Below are 22,126 nucleotides of genomic sequence, written 5' to 3'. Positions count from 1 at the left end.
TCACTCATATCTGGTATCTAAAATACAGCACAAATGAATCTTTCCATAGAAAAGAAAATCATGGACTTGGAGAATAGACTTGTGGTTGCCCAGGGGAAGGGGAGGGATTGGGAGCTTGGGATTAACAGATGCAAACTATTGCTTTTGGAATGGATTAACAATGAGATCCTGCTGTGTAGCACTGAGCACTATGTCTATAGTTACAATGCAGCACAATGGGATAAAAAATTTATGTATACATGTATGTGTGACTGGGTTCTCATGCTGTACAGTGGGGGAAAAAAAGTGTGTTTGGGGAAGTAATAATAAAAAATAAATTAAAAAATAAAAATTTTTAAAAAGTGAAAACACAGCTTCTGTTAATATACTAAAGAACCCACAACAATTAAAATGTACTCACCAGCTCCACTGATTATATCAGGTTTGGCCTTCATCATTTTGCGAAATTGTCTTCGGCAGTTTTCTATCCATTCAGTTTGTTTATCAGATGTTTTGAAGCGCAAAAATAGTTTGCCAAGATCATTGTCTAATAAGAAAGAGGACTTGTCATATTATTTCAACAAGACATGCTAAATTCAAAAGAAGTATTAATGTTAATTATGTAGATAGTCATAAGTTTCAGAAGTATTTTATGGAGTTTCCGTTGTGGCACAGTGGTTAACGAATCCGACTGGGAACCATGAAGTTGCGGGTTCGGTCCCTGCCCTTGCTTAGTGGGTTAACAAACTGGCATTGCCGTGAGCTGTGGTGTAGGTTGCAGACGCAGCTTGGATCCCGGATCCCACGTTGCTGTGGCTCTGGCGTAGGCCGGTGGCTACAGATCCGATCTGACCCCTAGCCTGGGAACCTCCATATGCCCCGGGAGAGGCCCAAGAAATAGCAGAAAGACAAAAAAAAAAAAAGTATTTTATATGGGTTTTGAAAGAAAACAGATTTTTCTGTAATTATATCAAACTATTACATTTATTAAAAGCTCATAAAAACATTAAAAGCTCATAAAGTGGACTGATTTATAACCATATCTCATTCTTATATGAGCATAATTCATTACTAAGTATTTGATTTAATACACAGTAAGGACTTTAAGATTTCACTATACAGACTAATATAAATACTATGCTCATTCTTCATGTACATTCAGGCATAATTTTTTAAAAGCACAAAGAAAGCATAAGTGTACGAAATATCTGCTCATTTATTTCCTTTTCTTGGAAAAAACTACGCTGAAAATGAATTGTGCTAAGAAAGTATCTATGGCTAAAATATAATTTTCTTCCTTAGCAATTTCATGAATACATAGCAATTTTATCTTTTCATTTTATTTTCATGAGATTTTTTCCCATCTTCCATTTTAATTAAATTCCCATCAGATTTTGCATTAGAAAATATCTATAAATACACTGAGGATTTAGGCGTCATTAAAAAAGGATATACACGTATATATACATATAAACATATACACTATTTTCTCACACACCTAGGTAAAAAAATTCAAGGGAGAGAAAAAAAAGCAAAGATGTTCTCTTGTTTTCTAGAAGATCATGGGGGAGAACTGATAGTTGCATGAACTCCTACTTTTACCACTTTCCTTCAAGGAGACTTTGGGGAACAAGGAACAAGAACCTTTTGAAAGTATAGCGCCAAAGGCCTGACTGCTTCTGCCCAAAGATGTAGTCTGGAACACTACAAAACACAGCCACCTAAGCTCTACTTTGGATTGAAGAATAGATATCAGAAGTCAACTTAATATTAGAGAGAGTTTCAACCAACTCTTTAACTTGTTTTAAAATTAAAACAAAAAAGTCCTTATTCTTTCAGATTTTAAAAAATTAAACTTTTTACCACACTGAACTATTTTTTATCCAATCTTTGCAAAAATACATTCAGCTCATGAAACCTACATGCCATAAAGTGTGTGTGTGTGTGTGTTTATGCACATGTATCACATATAAGAGTAGAAATGAGTATTATCACGATATACATATTGGGAGTTCCCATTGTGGCTCAGTGGTAATGAACCTGACTACAGTCCATAAGGATGTAGGTTCGATCTCTGGCCTTGCTCAGTGGGTTAAGGATCTGGCGCTGCCCTGAGCTGTGGTATAGGCCAGGAGCTGCAGCTTCGATTTGGCCCCTAACCTGGGAACTTCCATACACTACAGGTGTGGCCCTAAAAAGCAAAAACAAACAAACAAAAAACCACTAATAGTTTGTGTTTCCTAATCCCCTTTCCTATCTTGCCCCACTTCCCCCATAGATGTAAAATAAGATATAAAGATGTAATATACAACACAGAGAATGTAGCCATTATTTTTTGAAAACTTCATATGGGTATAATCTATAAATACATTTAATTACTATGTAGCATATCTGAAACTAACATATTACTATAAATGTAAATTATACTTCAGTAAAAAGAAATCACTAGAAGCACATGATTGGAGAGACAAATGCAGGGTGTTTTTTTATCTTTGTTTCTTTCTGTGTCACTCTTTCTATCCACATGTAACCCTATGTTTTATAATCACCACCATCTCTTTCAAATAGAGAATGTTCATAAAGCTCTTTTGTAAATTACCTGCTATTTAAAAACTCTTGTCCCTCTTCCCTCCTGCACTAGGCCCTCTTCTTGAAGAGCCCTCAAGTCTCTTTCCTTTCACATTTGCTATTCAGTTTTGCTTTTTCATCATCACGTTCTGAGGGAAAGAGCACAGGCACTAAGACTAAACAAGTGTGACAGGCATCTGAATCTACCAATTAGTGGAAGGGCTGAAAGGCCCAATTTAGTACCTGGAGATTATTTAGTACCTTAAATTATTTGATTTAAGGCAATAAAGAATTGCTGGGCTGGAAACAGAATGCCTACCAAACTCCTAGAGAGACAATTTTGTATCCTCCTAATGTCTGATTATGGTTTTCGCCAACCATTAGTGGGTGTGAGCTTTTCAACATGCATACCCTCCTAAATGAAAATACTAAGGGATGTAATATGTTAAATGAAAACCTATATCTGTAATATTACCAAGTTTGAGGAGGAAGGGAATAACATATACATGCTACTATATATAAAATAGATAATTAACAAGAATCTACTGTATAACACAGGGAAATCTACTCATAGTCTGGAATAACCTATATGGGAAAAAAAAAGAATGGATATATGTATATGCATAAATGATTCACTGTTGTACACTTGGAACTAACATGACATTGCAAGTCAATCATATGCCAATAAAATTTTTTAAAAAGTAGGTCTTTAACCAAATTGTAGTTTATCTATGCTAGAATCTTATGCAGTAAAATTATATAAATAAATGGTACATGTAATTAACTAGATGAATCTGAAAACCACTATGCTGAAAGGAACCAGGCACAAATAAAATATCCTATGTGATTCTATTACTATCGAGTACTAGAATGAAAAATCTATAGCCACAGTTCTCAAATGGACAAGTTTTGCAATCCATATTTCAATAATGTCTACAGACATTCCTGGTTGTCCTAACTGACAGAAGTGGGGGTGCAGAAAGAGAATTCTATAGGCATCTAGCCAGGGATGACACTGAAAATCCTATAATGCAAAGGGCACCCCCCTCTGGCAACAAACAATTACTTTACCCAAAATATTAATAGGGCTGAGGTTAAGAAATCCTAATCTAGTCATGGGGAAAAGAAAAAAAAAAAAAATCAGTGATTGGCCTGCTGCTGGAGGTGGGGAGAAGCTGACTGCAAGGGACAAAAGAGAACTTCTACGGGGTCATGAGAATTTTGATTGTGGTGGTGATTATGGGGGCATTAAGTATTTATCAAAATGCAAACTACTCTTAAAATGGGTACATTCTGTTGTGCATAAAAACTGATTATATACACACACATGCATACAAATATGTATGGTATAACAAAGTTATTTAACTAAAAAGCTTCTAAACATACGAGTGTCACTAAAATATAAAAAGTTACAGTTCAGAATTTAGTATAAAGTCTATATCAGAATTCACTAAACTTTTTTTGTCTTTTTAGGGCTGCACCCACAGCATATGGAGGTTCCCAGGCTAGGGGTCAAATTGGAGCCACAGCCGCTGGCCTATACCACAGCCATAGCAATGCAGGATCCGAGCTGCGTCTGCGACCTACACCACAGCTCAGGGCAACGCAGCATCCTTAACCCACTGAGTTAAGGCCAGGGATCGAACCTCTGTCCTCATGGATACCAGTCAGGTTCATTAACCACTGAGTCACAAAGGGGACTCCCTGAATACACTCAACTTTAAGTACATATATAAAATGATTCACTTGTAAGAACCCTAACCATTAAAGTGCTTTAGTGAGGAGATCAAGATGACTGAATAAAAGGATGTGGAACTAAGCTCCTCCCACCAACAAATCAAAAATCTACATGTTGAACAATTCTCACAGAATACCTACTGAATGCTGGCAGAAGTTCTCATATAAACAGAGTTGGAATAACATCACCTCCTAACTAGGTAGGATTATAAAAAAATGAATTGGGATGGGAGTATGCCCCCTGGGAGGGAACTGTGAAAGAGGAAAGGTTCCCTCACCCTGGGAACCCCCTTCACCAGCTGAGACAGAAAAAGAGCTTCAGAGGCTCAGAATAGAGAGCAGCTGCCAGACTGTGGCAGGACAGAGAGAGACCAACACACATGGTCCCTGCCACTTTATTGCAGGCCCCAGACCATGTCTGCTGGTTTTCACAGGACTGGGTGTTGAAACTAGAGCTTCAGCGGACAAACCCAGGGGGAGGAATAGAGTTGGATGCCTAGAGACAGCCTGAAGGTGTTGGAGTGTGTCTGAGATGCAACCAAGGGTATGTGCAGGAAAGAGCCTGCATGTCCCAAGGATAGGGAGGGGCCTTATTCTCCAAGTGGTCACAGTGGGCTTGGTTCTGCCTCTATGAACTCTGGGCACAAAAGTACCAGCCAACTGCCCACATGTGGAGGCTGGGCTGAAATCTGTCCCAGCAGCTTTATGATCCCTGGATTTCTGACACTCGCTGCCAGTAGATTTATAAGCTCAGCACCCAGGAACATCCCAGCAGATTACTAGTGTTCCCAGGGCTGGAGAGGGTCTGTTGTTGGTGGCTTTGGGCTTTGCCAGCTTGCCCACATGGAGGTGAGGCTGCAGTGTGAGCTGAACCCAAAATTCCCACAGTGTCCAGGTGTGACTACTGCAGTCCTGGTTCTGGACTTCAGCAGATTTACACCAATGGATCTGTGTAAATGGCTTTGTAAGCACAGTGACAGAGGGACACATGGGTTGACTGCCTGCATTTCCATGGTTGAGGAAGGGCCAAAGGCACTGTCAGTAAGAATGTACTCTGAGTGAACATGAGTGACAAGTGACACCACACAATATACTTCCCCATGGATAGCTCCTCTGGAGGAATACTCAGTGGCTTGTCTTCCAGTGGAAGTGCTCCAGTCCCACCCATTGCATATCACAGATAGGAAATAGATCTGGGGGCATCTACACCAACGACTGCCCCTGGCAGGGCTGTGACAACCAAAGAGCGAAGAGGAAGCCCCACTCAACATCCAATGCAAGCTTTCTCTGGTAACTACACCCATCACACCCACTTATCAAGGGGATAAGGACAGCACATACTGAGCAAATATGTAGACTAAAAACAGCCCTTGTACCAAAAATACTACACTCACAAAGATTACTCAGGAATATTCCAACATAAAAACAGTCGTTCGAGACCACTGAAGATATAGATAACTGTTTCTCCTTAATTCTTAAAGTCAGAGAAATACAAACAAAATGAAGCAGAGGAACCACTCCTAATTAAAAGAGAAATCCCCTCAAAGGACAAACAATGAAACAGGCCTCTCCAGTTTATCAGATCATTAGCTCCAAAAAGAGGTAATAAAAACACTCAGGTTGGAGTTCTCTTGCAGTGCAATGAGTTAAGGATCCAGTGTTGTCACTGCAGTGGCTTAGGTCACTGCTGTGGCACGTGTTTGATCCCTGGCCCAGGAACTTTCACATACTGTGGATGTAGCCAAAAAATACTGAAGAAATTAAGAAAGGCTATTGATAGAAATGCAGATCACTATAACAAGGAACTAGAAACTATAAAGAGGAGTCGATTAATATTAGATAACTCATTTGCCAAGACAAAAGCTGAGCTAAAGGCAATAAAGAGCAAAATAAATAATGCAAAGGAAGATTAAGTGATACGGAAGACAGAATAATGGAAATCATCTAATCAGAACAGCAGACAGAAATACAAATTTAAAAAAAATGAAAGCAATCTATTAGACCTATTGGAAAATACAAAGCAAACCAATCTATATATAATAGGGGTCCTAGAAGGAGAAGAAAGAGTAAAGGGGATCAAAAACAGATTTGAAGAGCTCCTGCCATAGCACAGTGGGTGAAGAATCTGATTGCAGTGGCTCAGGTCACTGCAGAGGTGTGGTTTCAATCCCTGGCCCAGTGCAGTAGGTTAAAGGATCTGGCACTGCCACAGCTGTGGCATAGGTTACAGTTATGGCTCAGATTCAACCCCCGGCCCAGGAATTTCCATACACAATGTGGCCATAAATTAAAAAAAAAATGTATTTGAAGAAATTATGGCTGAAAACTTCCCAAACTTAAAGAAGGAAACAGATTTCTTATACAGGAAGCCAAAAGGAGCCTAAACAGACATACACCAAAATATATTACAATCAAAATGGCAAACATAAAAGAGAGGATTCTAAAGGTATGATTCTAAAGGTATCAAGTGAAAATAAAAAAAAAAAAGTTAATTGCAAGGAAACCCCCATAAGGCTATCAGCTTATATCTTTGTAGAAACACCACAGGCATGAAGGTGTGGAAAAATATATTCAAAGTCCTAAGACTGAAAAACCTGCAACCTAGGATATTCAACCCAGCAAGATTATAATTTAGAATAGACGGAGAGAGAAAGAATTTCTCAGATTAGCAAAAATTAAAAGAATATAGCAATACCAAATATTCCGAAAAGAAATACTGAAATGTCTTCTTGGAGTTTCTGCCATGGCTCAGTGGAAACAAATCTGACTAGTATCCATGAGGATGCAGGTTTGATCTCTGGCCTCACTCAGTGGGTTAATGATCCTGCATTGCTGTGAGCTGTGGTGTAGGTCACAGATGTGGCTCATATCTGGTGTTGCTGTGGCTGTGGTGTAGGCTGGTGCCTACAGCTCTGATTCGACCTCTAGCCTGGGAACCTCCATATGCTGCAGGTGAACCCTAAAGAGACAAAACAAAAAAAAAAAAAAGTCTTCTCTACATAGGAAAGAAGCAAGAACCAATAGGAAAGACAATTAGAACTGGAAAGTAAATCAATTAAAAATCCAGTATACACATTATTTTTTAAAAAATAGAAATTTTTGTGAAAGTGATGATAACTACAATGAAAAGCAAAAGGATAAACATGATGCATAAAAGCAGACATCAAAATCATAAAATGTGGAGGAGGAGAGTAAGAGAATATAGATAGTTTGCTTTTGTTGTTGTTGTTTTCTTTGCCTTATATATCATATTCATTAACACGTGTACCCCATATAGGAGCACCTACATATATAAAACAAAAACCAACAGACATAAAGGGAGAAACTGACAGGAATACAATAATAGGAGATTGTTACAACCCACTGACATCAAGGGATAGATCTTGCAGACAGAAATTCAATAAAGCAACAGAGATCCTAAATGAAACAACAGAATAGTTTGACTTAATTGATATTTTCAGGATGTTAAATCCCTCCCAGAAAAACAAAACAGAATACCTATTCTTTTCAAGTGCACATGTAACATCTCTAGAATTGACCACATACTGGGACACCAAACAAGCCTCAACAAATTTAAAAGGACAAAATTATTTCCACACATACAAAAGAAAATTGTTAAAATAGGATATTGTTCCAATGGCAAGATAACAGTAGTTGTAGTTGAAAAGGCTAAATTTCAACATCTTTTCATGCAAACCATTTAAAATAAAATCACCATGTCTTGAGAGCCAGAATATGTTGGCGTCTTCAGACTATTACTACAAAGTACATGAACTTTACTGCTCATTCACTGAACAATGAATAATTCAGAACAGAACATGGTACCCTTGTTCTTCAGCTCCATCTCTAATTTAGAAACATTCTCTGTATCTGTTTCCTTATTGACTAAAATACATTGCAATGATTAACTCTTCTATAAACAGTAGTCTGCAACTACAAAATCTTCAAAATAAACAAAAATACCTATCATAAAGGTTTTTCCATCACCCAACATATTAATACATAGTATATATGAATAAACATTGCCAATGATTTGAATTTTCACTTGTGCTTTTACAAAGTATAAAATCTATACAAATAATATAGATTTAATATAGTGACTTAATCCTCACTAGCAACATCACATGGTCCTTCAAGCATCTGTTCAACACACAGAACCTAATGCTTCAATATACGTTTTATACTAAGTTCACTCAGAGGTGAGAATTTATAAACTCTGAAAAGCAAGTTCCAACCAGAATTCATTTCAATTTCATCTGACAATCTCCTTCCTTTTCTCATTTAATTTGTGTGAAAAACAAAAAAATACAACTTCATGTTGAGGCCAAAAAAAAAAAAAAAAACCTATAGTAAGATTAATCTCTCATATACTACAAGATCTTAAATGAATTATTTCTTCATAAATAAATAATGCCATCAAAAATATCCAGTTAAAAATATCTGAACATGGAGTTCCCATTGTGGCGCAGTGGAAACAAATTCAACTGGCAACCATGACATTGCAGGTTCGATCCCTGGCCTTGCTCAGTAGGTTAAACATCTGGCTTAACAGCTCATTGCCATGAGCTGTGTTGTAGGTCGAAGATTCGACTCGGATCCCACATTGCTGTGCTGTGGTGTAGGCCCGCGGCTACAGCTCTGATTTGACCCCTAGCCTGGGAACCTCCATATGCTGTGGGTAGAGCCCTAAAAAGACAAAAAAAAAAAAAAAAAAATTACCTGAACAATCCAACTGTAAAGAGTTTAATATTATTTCATGTATTCCACTAAAGGGAATAATTATCACTATGAAACCTACTCTTTTATATAGTATTTGAAAGAGAATGTTTTGCTAGGCAGAAAATCAATTTCCTATCCAATAAGGAGAAATGCAGTAGAGGAAACAGTAAAGTTAAGAGACTGAAGCTAAAAAAGATTAAAGTAATCACAGAAAAAAAGGCAATGCATTTTTTGGTTATTTTTTCAATTGTGAAAAATTGAGATGTTATGCTAACAACACATATCTTTTATGTGCTATATAAACATGAAGTATTACTTTGAAAATGATAAAATAACTGCAATGAAATTGATTACTTCATGAATGGCATATGCAGAAGTCTAGCTCAAGGAGCTTTCTAACTGCAAAGCTATTCATTCTCTAAAAATGAGTTAGATCAGAGGTTATTCCAGGTGTGAATGAAAATTTCTAAACTTATTTCAGATTGGCCTAGAAGGAATTTCCAATGTTCTCTGACAAATATTTGAAAGATAGGGTTTGACGATGAGAAAAATAAAAGGAGAAGAAATCCAATATTAATTCACCCATTCATTCAATAAATATTTATTATTGACTACTGCTTTAGATGAAAATGCTCGTGATATTTTTTTGCAGATGACATTCTAAGGTAGCAGCCTGTGAAGAAAATAAACACATAAGCTCAAAGTTCTGTTAGAGAAATAAACAGGGAGCCAAAGAGAGAAGCAAGACAAGAAGTCTACTGTATACAAGGTGGAGATCACTTCTATGAAGAAGTAACATTCAGACCAAGCTTACAATGTTTAGATGTAATTGCCCATAGGAAGAGTAGGAATTACTCCAGGAAAACAGGGTATCAAGAGCAGAGGCCCAGATGTATAACAATGTATTTTAAGATGTGAAAGAATTCTAAATTATACATCTGAGAGGGGCTTATATTAAAACTATATTTAAAAATTCAGAAAGTTTCCTTGTGGTGCAGTGGGTTTAGGATCCAGCATTGCTGCAGCTGTGGCGCAGATGGCAACTGTGGCAAGGGTTTGATCCCTGGCCTGGGAACTTCCGTAGGCCGCAGCTGAGGCACAAAAAAAAAACAAAAGCAAAAACAAAAACAAAACAAAAAACCCAACCCAATAATAAAAAGACAAATAATCCAATTAAAAATGGGCAGAGAATCTGCAGAGTTATTTCTTCAAGGAAGATATACAAATGGCCAATAAGAACATGAAGATTAACACTTATATACTAAATCTAAAAAATAAAACTAGCAAATATAACAAAAAAGAAACAGACTCACAGAAAACAACCTAGTCTTCACCAGTGAGAAGATAGGGAGAGGGAAGCAGAGAGAGGGAAGATAAGAGCAGAGAATTAAGAGGTACAAACTACTATGCATAAACTAAGTTACAAGGATACACTGTACAGCACTGGGAATATAGCCAATATTTTATAATAACTATAAATGGAGTATAATATGTAAAAATTAAATCTATGTTGTATACCTAAAATTTTTTCAACATTTGTAAATCAACTATACCTCAATAAATAAAAAAGAACATCAGAAGATGCTCAACATTATTAGTCATTGGGGAAATGCAAATTAAACCACAATGAAATAGCACTTCATTTCCACTATCTTGGCTAGAATAAAAAAAAAACTGGGATCACAACAATGATGATATAGAAGAAAAACACAACTCTCTTTTATGTTGCTAGTGGGAATGTAAAATGGTTGCTTAAAATGGCTTCTTTAGAAGACAGTGAGGCATTTCTCAAACTATTTAACAGAGTTAACACATAATCTGGCAATTCTACTCCTAGGTATACATATTAGAGAAATGAAAATACGTGCATGTAGAAACTTGTACACAAATGTTTATAGTAACATTATTTGTAACAGCCAAAATATGGAAACAATCCAAGTGTCCATCAGCAAACAAATATATAAACAAATTGTGATATATCCATGTAATATTTGACCATGAAAGGGAATGAAGTATTTATATGTGCTACAACATGGACAAACCTGATGAACTTGAAAACATAATGCTAAGAGAAAGAAGCTAGTCATAAAATATCACACATCATATTATCCCATTCAGATGGAAGTCCAGACTAGAGAAATCTGAAGAGACAGAAAGATTAGTGGCTGCTTAGAGCTGGGTGAGCAAAGAAGGGAAGAAAGCACACCAGGTTCTTTTTCGAGATGATGAAAATGTTCTAAAGTTGTCTGTGGTGATAGCTGCACCCATCTGAATATACTAAAAAAAGTACTGAATTGTACAGTTCACATGGGTGACCTGCATGGCCTGTTAACTGTATCTCAATGAAGCTGTTCTAAAAAATTTTAGGGACTTCCCATCATGGCTCAGCGGTAATAAACCCAACCATGAGGACTTGGGTTTGATCCTTGGCCTTGCTCACTGGGTTAAGCATCCGGCGTTGCCATGAGCTGTGATGTAGGTCGCAGATGTGGCTCAGATCTGGCGTGACTGTGGCTGTGGCATGGCCGATGGCTACAACTCTGATTCGACCCCTAGCTTGGGAACTTCCATATGCTGTAGGTGCAGCCCTAAAAAGACAAACAAACAAAAACTTTAAAGACCCATATGATTGATGCAGAATATACAGAATAATTACTGTAGAAAGAGAAAGGACAAGAGATGAAGTAGAGGGTAAGTGAGATGAAAAAATGGGAAAGTAACACATTTGTTTATATAGGTGTCTCATGTTAGCTGTCACTCTGCTTACTTCTTAGCACAAAGTAGGTCAACTTTCAGGAAGAGCCTCCAGTGGAATATATGGGTAAAGAGTGACTACTGAGCAGTTCTTATGAATGAACATTCCAAGGTTTATTTGCATCTGGAGTTACTAATATGTTTGAGGCTTCAATGAGTAGTCATTTAAATTTCTAAGATTATCTATTAACCCCAAATTCCCAGTCCATATATATGTATGTGTGACTGGGTCACCTTGCTGTACAGTAGAAAATGGACAGAACACTGTAAACCAGCTATAATGGAAAAAAAATCATTAAAAATAATAAATAAATTTCTAAGATCAAAGAAAGGCAATCACTGCTGAGTGGCCTAACTGCAGTGACCTTGGGACTGAATGTTATGCTTCTGTTTCTGCTACTGTTGGCCCTGTCAAGAATACTGGAAACATGCAGGCGATGACAAAAAGAAACATACTACCCACTTTGAAGATTCCAGAGCCAACAAAGTAAATCTATTTCTGAATGGGTTCTTGATAAAGATAGAAATTCTACTATAGTAAGGTATACAGGTTACAGATATAATTGAGACTGCTGATTTTATAATTCAGCCTTATAAAGAGTAAACTGAATGAAGGATGCTAGAAAGTGAAGAGGAGCTTATTTCTAATTTTACTAAGATATTTCTCTCTGATGCCTCTAATAACCGGAGTATGCTAGCTAATCCCAAGCCATTTTTATTTCTCAGTAGAGAAGCACTGAATTTCCTTTCCTCCTTAGAGAAAGAAGTTCCCATCCAGAGTACACCAAAATGGAATGTAGAGCACAGCATACTACCTAATCAGGGATATAATAAATCCTGGCAAACCTAATTTTAGTTTAGGAAAACTAAAAAGAAGCAAAAGAGACTGCTATCTCATAATCTTCCTGTTTTATACAGGAAAGGAATTATGAGTTAATTTTTAGTAGTTCACTGACATTGCTAACCAGTACTTGGTTTTAACTCTTCTTTCTCCTATTCCTCTCCCCACTTTATCTTCTGCACAGGAACAATAAGTTACTGTACTAACACATTTCTCCCTATGTACCTCAACTCTCAGGTAACAGATGATATTCTGAGTTATTTCTACCACATGCAAGAGAATTTTTTCATGTAATATGATTTACGTATATTCACAGGTATGTGACACATGTACACATATACATATGTATACTTATATACATATGTGTACATATATACATACATACCCATATTAATTATCTTTTAAAGGGCTTTTACATTTTAATATGGTGACCCTAAAAATGTATATAAAGAAAAATAACCAAATGATGTCTCAAGATTCTTATTTATAGATGAAGATAAATCATCTAATAGCTAGCATTGATGTCAAGGAACTAACAAGAGGCAATTTAACAGATGAGGAAATGCTAACTCTAGCAAGGAGGATAAATCGAGAAGCTGGGAGACAAAGTAGGTGCATGTCACCACGAGCACATAACTAAAGTGATTTTTTTTTCTTTGCCACAACAAATGAAATGATATCCTCAAATTTTGCAGTGCAAATGACTAAAATAACACCTATCATATCAGGGAATCATTACCTCCAAATAAAAAAGCCAAAGTGGCAAATATATGAACTCTTGCCTTTAAAACAGCTATTTGGGAGTTCCCGTCGTGGCGCAGTGGTTAATGAATCCGACTAGGAACCATGAGGTTGCGGGTTCGGTCCCTGCCCTTGCTCAGTGGGTTGACGATCCGGCGTTGCCGTGAGCTGTGGTGTAGGTTGCAGACGCGGCTCGGATCCCGCGTTGCTGTGGCTCTGGCGTAGGCCGGTGGCTACAGCTCCGATTCGACCCCTAGCCTGGGAACCTCCATATGCCGCGGGAGCGGCCCAAAGAAATAGCAACAACAACAACAAAAAAGACAAAAAGACCAAAAAAAATAAATAAATAAATAAATAAAACAGCTATTTGTATCTTAAAGTATTAGTGCCTTACACACAGAATTTTTAAATGCATAATTAATGTTTAACTTATTGAACAATATTTAACCAGAGACATTATTTTCAGTTTAGCTTGCTATCTGCTAGAAACATATTTGGCTGCATTTTTCTCATGGAGTTTACAAAGACATCATCATTGTACACTCTTAGGTACCATGGAAAGTCAGACATGCCTCTGATTTCCTCTCCCATTCTCTGCCATCCTACAGGTTCAGTGATATATCTGCAATATCAAAATGACGTATTTGATTCAGAGTATATCTATGCAAAATCTCTTTCTGAGGTACCTCCTGGGCTATCCAATGACTGGCACCTAGATCATTCTCTCCTGCTAAAGAACCACAGTAATGTCAAGACGACTATTACTAGGAGGAGGCATTAGGTACTGTTGTTAAATTGAAAATAATGTCTTATTCAAACACCTGTATTTTAGAGATAAACAGAAAGGCAATTAGAAACTGTTGTCCAATATAGTGGGGAAAAAATGAAATTAAATAAGGAGACTTGAAATTGTACTAAACTATAAAAGAACATGTTGTGGAAAGCAAGTCACAATGTGTTGGGCCTTGCAGGCTACAGGAGAGTCACTGAAAGTTTTCAATTAGAGAAGTAAAATGATCCAACCCACATTTCAATAGCATTACTCTGGCTGCTGTGTTGAGAACATACTGAACAGGTTAACAATAACACAGGTGAGAGATGAGGGTGGTACTGATGAGTGAAAAGCGGTATGAAGAGTTAAAAGCAACTGCTGACAGATTATTTTATTTCAGGTATGCAGAGTCAAAAGCATTTGCTGACAGATTAGATGTGGGGTCATTAAAATAAGAGGAATCAAAAAGAATGTTTTCAAGTTTATTGCCTAAAGAACTAGAAACACAAAGTTGCCACTTCTGAAATGAGGAAGAATACCAAAGGAATAGATTTTTAAAGTATATCAGAAGTTCCTCAGACTTGTTAACTTTGATATGTTTATTAACCATCCTAGCGAAGGTGTCAAGTACACAGAGTAGAGAGTACAGAGTCAGGGTAGAGATATGGGTTAAAGATATAAATCTGATAGTCAGTGTATTAAACCGTGTTGCAGTCAAAAGACTACATGAAATTCCCCAAATGAGTTAAGTATAACAAGGAAAAAAAAAAAAATGACGACAACAACTGAAAACCAAGCCCTGGGGCAGTCCAAAGTTTGGAGTTGGGAGAAATGAAAGATCCAACAAAGGAGACAAGAATTTGCCAAAAATCCAGGAGAAAAAAAAAAATCCAATAATTTATTTTCTGAAATCCAGGTAAGAAAATGTTTCAAAAAAGAGAAGCATCAAACATGTTAAAAGATAATGCTAAGTGTAGTCCCATGAGGACTGAGATCTGTCCAGTTGATTTAATCATGGTAGAATGGGAAGGGTGAGCCTGACTGGTTAGCTTTCATGGGGATTCGAAAAAGCACAAAAAGAGAATAACTAGAATATTAAGATTAGACAACTCCTTCAAGGAATTTTGCAGTAGGAGAAAAAAGGAATTGTACAGGGGGGGAAAGAGTTCAAAAGAATATATATTAAATATGGAAGAATTAACAGCATACTTGTTGGCCTATGGCAAAGCTACAATGGTAATCCCTACCTACCCTCCAATGCCCACTCCCCACCTCAAAAGAAAACACCAATAAAAAAAAAAAGGAGAACTGTTAGAAGCAGTAACTTTTCTAAGAAAGAATATGTAATGTAGTGTACAAAGGGAAAAGCTGGCCTTTTTAAGTAACATTTGCAGTTTTATTCATAGTAATCCAAAACCTGAATTGGCAGGGATTTGTATCAGAAGCACATGGAAGCTCTTTTCTGTCTCTATTTCCTAAGTAAAAAAAATAAATAAATAAAAGAAATAAAGTTATTATCTGACAGGAAAGAAGGAGGTGAGGAAGGTTTGATAAAAGAGATTTAAAAATAGTCATCAAGGAGACTAGGAGAGTTAAATGGACCTGGGAACACACTGTTGGATTTCCTGGCAGCATTATGGGCTCACTAGAGGTTAATAACCATTCTGCAGTTCTCTTCTGGGCTAGGCAGAGATGCTATTATTACTCCCTTTTCTAAATCACTTATAAGAGTAGAACAGAGAATAAAATTATACTCCTCTGAGCACCAATTCCTAGGAATTGATTTTTTTTTTTTTACTCAGGGAACAATCCATTTAATCTTATTTTTTGAATTGTAAGCCTTGGTCAGTTTAAAATAAGGACTATTTTTTATCAAACTACTTTGAAGCAACAAATTAATATGGTAGTCACACACAAAAAACTGATATTGAATATGTTGTTCAAAAAAGAAGAAATACTTGTTTCCATGTGAAATCTTAGCAAAGATAACAATACCATGTATCACAAGGGCTGAAGTGTTGAGGCATGGAGAATGGACTGTGTCTTATAAATCATCTTATTTCCAGTGCTTAATAAAGGACTTGATCATCAGCACTCAAGAAACAAGTTCAATTAAGGAATGAGTGGATATATAAATGATGAAACCTAAAAACAGAATGACCAAATAGATTGATTAGAAAGACTGAAAGTAGGATAGGAAAACATAAGATTAAAAGATTGGGTTCACTGAAAGATGTCAGTGCATGTGTTCAAAATGCTATTCTTTCAAGAGTCTCTTCTTGAAAAATACTTTATATCATATCACTCCTACATCTCTGGAAGCAATGGAGATCTGATGTTGTCCTATTCTAGACAAGATGTCCTATTCTAGACAAGATGGCAGAACAGAAGGACACAAACTCACCTCCTCATGAAAACACAAAATCATAAGTAACTGCTGAACAATCATCAACAAAACAGACTGGATTTTTGATAGCCTATACCCAAAGACAAGGAAGCCACAATGAGACAATAGGAGAGCCACTTCCATGATACAAGCAATTCTATACTTTCCAGATGGGTGACCTATGAACTGGAAAAAAACCATTATCACAGACATTCTACCACAGGAGTAAGAGTTCAGAACCCCACTTCAGGTTCCCCGGTCTGGGCGTCTGGCATTGGTGGGAGGAGTCCCTGGAGCATTTGGCACTGAAGGTCAATAGGGCTTGAGTGCAGGAGCTACACAGGACTAAGAGAAATAGAGACTCTACTTTTGGAGGGTGCACACAGGGTTTCATGTACACTGGGTCCCAGGCAAAGCATGGACTCTATAAGAATCTGGCTCAACCTACCTGGGGTAGTGGCCAGTTTCCTGTGAAAGCAGGAGTCAGCTGCAGCTCACTGTGGGAGCAGGACACTGGAGGTGGAGAACTCAGGGAAAAATCATCAGCATGAATTCCCCTGGAGGCTGCCATTATGGAAAAAGCTGGCCCCAGTTAACAACAACCTGCAGGCATGAGTGTTCAGAAGCCCCAAGCCAAACAACAAACAGGATGGGAACTCAGCCTCACCAATCAACAAACAAGCTACCTAAGGTCCTTCAAGGCACACAGCCACCTCTAATCACACCCAGAGACATAGCCCTGTCCATCAGAAGGATAAGACTCAGCTCCATCCACCAGCGGGGAGGCACCAGTCCCTCCTATCAGGAAGCCTGCCACAAGCCCCTGTGTCAACTTCAGCCACAAGGAGGCATACACCAGAAGCAAGAGAGGCTAAAACCCTGCAGCCTACAAAAAGGAGACCACACAAAGACAAAATGAAATGGCAGAGAAATACGTGCCAGACATAGCAATAAGACAAAACCCCAAAAGAACAGCTAAGTCAAGTAGAGATAAGAAACCTACATGAAAAAAAGACTTTAGAGTAATAATTGTATGATTCAAGACCTCAGGGGGGGAAAAAAAAAACTGGAAGAAAAAATTGAGAAATTAAAAGAAGTATCTTAAGAAATAGAAGATTTACAGAATAAACAACAAAATAACTGAAATGAAAAATTCACTAGAAAGAATCTGAAAACAATGGATTAGGTCACACAAGAGAAAAACATAAAAGGAATATTTTAGTAGTACATTAAAAAGACAAATATTAAAAACTTTATAAACACACTCATGTTCTCTTTCACTAACCTCTAGGTAGACAGAAAGAGAATTTTTGTTTCTATGCAATTGTGAGATATATAGTGTATATCTTAAACACTAGATAGATAGAAAAGTATAAAAACCCATCAATTGACAGCCTCTATTGATTGTTTTAAGGCAAATGAATAAAGGCATATAAAGCCTCACTTAGGAGAAAAAATCCTTGTCTTAAAAATCACTCTGTAGTACCTAAGCTATGTGAAATTAATATTATATGCACCATTTCTTTCTTTTTATTTATTTATTTTGCTTTTTAGGGCCACACCCATGGCATATTGAGGTTCCCAGGCTAGGGATCAAATCGGAGCTACAGCTGCCGGCCTACACTACAGCCACAGCAACAGAGGATCCAAGCCACGTCTGCGACCTACACCACAGCTCACGGCAACGCCAGATCCTTAACACCCACTGAGCAAGGCCAGGGATCGAACTCAAAACCTCATGGTTCCTAGTCGGATTCATTCCCACTGTAGCTACAGTGGGAACTCTGCACCATTTCTTTCTAATGCAAGTTTGAGAGTATTATAAAAGAAATAGTATTAAGATTTAACTACTCAAATATCTTAGTATTTCATCTTAGAATTCTCAAGTCTTAAAAAGTGCTTGAATTTTCATTGCTCTTATGATAAAGTCTAAATACTTAAATTTTAGGTACCCTTGCCTTATGGCTAAATTTGGCTTACCTGTCTAAGTTTTACTTCTGTTCACTCTTACCCTCATATTCCATATCTCATATATCCCTGAATTACTCATGATTCCAAATACAATTTGTTCCTTTTAGCCTTACTGCTGTTTCTCCTGTCAAAAATGCTCTTCTAATACACAGAAAACACCTACTTCATGTGTCACTTTAATTTTCTTTGGAAAAGCTTCCTGCTTACATGCTACCCTAATAAGCTACACATTTGTCCATTTAGCTTCTATCACACTGTACTACGATAGCATTATCTAATTACTTGAATGTGTTCCCTACAAGGTCATGGATACCCGAATTTTTATTTTAATATATTTATATGAGAGATATACTTCAAGTCTTCAGCACACAGGACTTAAGTATGGCACACAAATACTAAAAAAATATGAATATGGAGTTCCAATTGTGGCACAGTAGGTTAAGGATCTGTCATTGTCTCTGCAGTGGTTTGGATGACTCCTGAGGCACAGATTTGATCCCCATCACAGCACAGTGGGTTAAGGATCTGGTATTGTCATAGGTGTGGTTCAGATTTGACACCCTGCCCAGGAACTTCCATATGCCGCAGGTGTGACCAAAAAAAAAAAAAAAAAAAATTATTTGTTGAATAAAGTTCTATGTATCTAGAATCGATTCATCAAAAAAAATCATTAATTCCCTTTTTTAAGACAAAAAAGTTCTCAAAAGATTTGGCATGATACAAATATCAATTTAGTAAGGAAGATAAATAAAACCTACAAAGAAATAGGCATAAAAGTATCCACATATACAAGCTGAATGAAAAACAGTATTAATCTCCCTTCAAATTATCTTTTTATCAAATTACAATAAAAGCACTAAAACATGGCACTTGACTTAAGTATTTTACCTTGTTTTAGATCAGCATTTCTTGTAACACAGTCTGACATATAGCATTTTGGTAAAGGATATGATGAAAACATTGGCCAAGGATATGGATCATCACCCTAAAAAAGAAGCAAGGCAGACGACTTCATGAAGTACTTTAATATTAAATTTTAAGACTTTCTGATATATCATTTAAATTGACTTTTGTTTCATAAATTCCAGAGTTGTAGCATAACAAAAGCTATCTGATATTATAATTTGATACTCTAATGGATAGTAACTAAAATACACAAACAGCATTAAAAAAGTTCTGAAGCAAAACAAGATAACTTGTTCTAGCAACTGATTGCTCAAAAAAGTATTTCTTTTGTGCTGTCAATTGTTTCCATCTCATCATTCTTGGAGTGAAGAGTCAAAACAAATGTAGTTAATAACAACAATTTAAAAAACCCTTCAAGAGAAAACCAAACTTTATGAATCCTGATGGGAGAATGGTAATAAATACTGTCAATGAGATAAATAGTAATTTAATAAAAATTAGGCATCATGAAGGAGGACATTAAAAGTGAAAAAAATTCACAACTCTACAGCAAAAAAAACCAACAACCCAACTGAAAAATGGGCAAAAGACCTGAATAGACATTTCTCCAAAAAAGATACACAAATGGCCAACAAGCACATGAAAAAATGATCAACATCCCTAATTATTTGAGAAATGCAAATCAAAACTACTACGAGGTACTACCTCACACCTCTCAGAAGGTCTATCATTAACAAGTTAATAACAAATGCTAAAGAGGGTGTGAAGAAAAGAGTACCCTTCTACACTGTTGGTGGGAATGTAAGTTGGTACGACCACTATGTAGAACAGTCTGGAGGTACCTCAGAAAACTATACATAGAACTACCATATGACCCAGCAATCCCACTCCTGGGCATATATCCAGACAAAACTTTCCTTCAAAAAGATACATGCACTCACGTGTTCATTGCAGCACTATTCACAATAGCCAAGACATGGAAACAACCTAAATGTCCATGGACAGATGATTGGATTAAGATGATGTGGTACGTGAAGTTCCTATCCTGGCTCAGCAGAAACAAATCTGACTAGTATCCATGAGGATGCAGGTTGGATCCCTGGCCTTGCTCGGTGGGTTAAGGATCCAGCATTGCTGTGAGCTGTGGTATAGGTCACAGACGAGGCTTGGATTCTGCATTGCTGTGGCATAAGCTGACAGCTACAGCTCTGATTTGACCCCTAGCCTGGCCTGGGAACCTCCATATGCCACGGGTACAGGCCTAAAAAAAAAAAAATAAAAAGGAAAAAAAAAAAGATGTGTTATATATACACAATGGAATACTACTCAACCATAAAAAAAAACAAATTAATGACATTTGCAGGAACGTGGATGGAAATGGAGACTCTCATACTGAGTGAAGTAAGTCAGAAAGAGAAAGACAAACACCATATTATCTGGAATCTAATATACGGCATAAATGAACCTTTCCACAGAAAACAAACTCATGCAGTTGGAGAAAAGACTTGTGGTTGTCCATGGGGAGGGGGAGGGAGTGGAATGGACTGGGTATCTGGGGTTGATAGATGTAAACTATTGCATTTGGAGTGGATAATCAATGAAATCTTGCTGTACAGCACATGGAACTATACCTAGTCACTTGTGATGGAACATGATGGAGGATAATGTGAGAAAAAGAATGTATACATGTATGTATGACTGGGTCACTTTGCTGTACAGTAGAAATTGACAGAACACTGTAAACCAACTATAATGGAATAAAAATCATTGAAAAAAATAAAGTGAAAAAAATTCGAAGACACAAGGAAAATGACAAGTTTTTAGCAAAACAATATCCTACTCTGCAACACAAACTACACTCATCTCACCTTTCCATGAAGAATACAATTTTCATTTGACAAGTGTTTACTTGCATTCTGAAGTTTTTCTGGTAACAGAAGTTCAATTCTTTGATGTAGATATTTGCAAGTTGTTTATTGTCACCTGAGTCTGCTAACCTTGCTTCAAAATCTGTCAGAAAACATTCCCCCATCCTCTTCCACCACTTACCTTCTCTAGTATCCTTGGAGGCAACAATCGTTCCACTGGCCCACCAATAAGATTTATTCTAACAAGAACATGATTTCTCTCTACCGATAAGCTATCAATTATAAAATCTCTGAAAAATAAATATATCAACTTGTTATTGCCTTAACTGAATATGACTTAATTTTTTAAGATCATGTCAACAGAATGTAGAGAAAATTTATATAGAAAAGTCTGAAATACAAATTCACTTTTTATCTTATACCTCTTTTAGCTAGAGAACAAAGAATTAGAGATACAATACTGAAATCAGGGAGACTAAAAGTAATTCCTTGACAAATATTACATGTTAAAAAGAAATGGGATTATGACTGGATCACTTTGCTGTACACCAGAAACTAGAACACTGTAAATCAACCATACTTTAAAATAAAAAGAAGAAATGGGATTAGGACATGTGTTATTTCCACAGTGACTATCATATTTCTAGTCAAGGTTCCCTTCAATTCTAGACCGAGTGTCTTTTTTTTTTTTTTTAGGCTGTGCCTGTGGCATATGGAAGTTCCCAGGCTAAGAGTCATATTGGAAGTGCAGCTGCAGGCAATGCAAGATCCAAGCCACACCTGCTACCTACATTGTAGCCTGTGGCAATGCCAGATTCTTAACCCACTGAGTGAGGCCAAGGGTCAAACCCACATCCTCACAGACACTGGGTGGTTAACCTGCT

At 37.0% G+C, this 22,126-nt stretch overlaps 1 protein-coding gene across 12 annotated transcripts in view; it reads right to left on the bottom strand.

Moving 5' to 3' along the window:
• The window catches only part of TBC1D32 (TBC1 domain family member 32), a 207,789-nt gene that overhangs the window by 65,284 nt on the left and 120,379 nt on the right, over nt 1-22,126 (bottom strand). For all 12 annotated transcript variants that reach the window (XR_014839916.1, XR_014839921.1, XR_014839920.1 and 9 more), the window contains 3 exons: nt 21,424-21,532; nt 19,357-19,453; nt 401-526 (listed from right to left, as the gene is read on the bottom strand). Coding sequence is in view for 7 of the 12 variants with exons in the window: in XM_085016280.1 (XP_084872406.1) it covers nt 401-526; nt 19,357-19,453; nt 21,424-21,532 (332 nt within the window). In the remaining 5 variants the exon portion in view is untranslated. The remainder of the gene's footprint in view (nt 1-400; nt 527-19,356; nt 19,454-21,423; nt 21,533-22,126) is intronic.

This window comes from Sus scrofa, chromosome 1 (assembly GCF_054392235.1).
Source record: "Sus scrofa isolate SSC_HxYL_T2T_F1_AM1 chromosome 1, Sscrofa_HxYL_maternal_Yorkshire_Landrace_v2.0, whole genome shotgun sequence".
Lineage (NCBI taxonomy): Eukaryota > Metazoa > Chordata > Mammalia > Artiodactyla > Suidae > Sus > Sus scrofa.
Note: the sequence above shows the minus strand (reverse complement) of the source record. Positions and strands in the feature narration are given on the sequence as shown.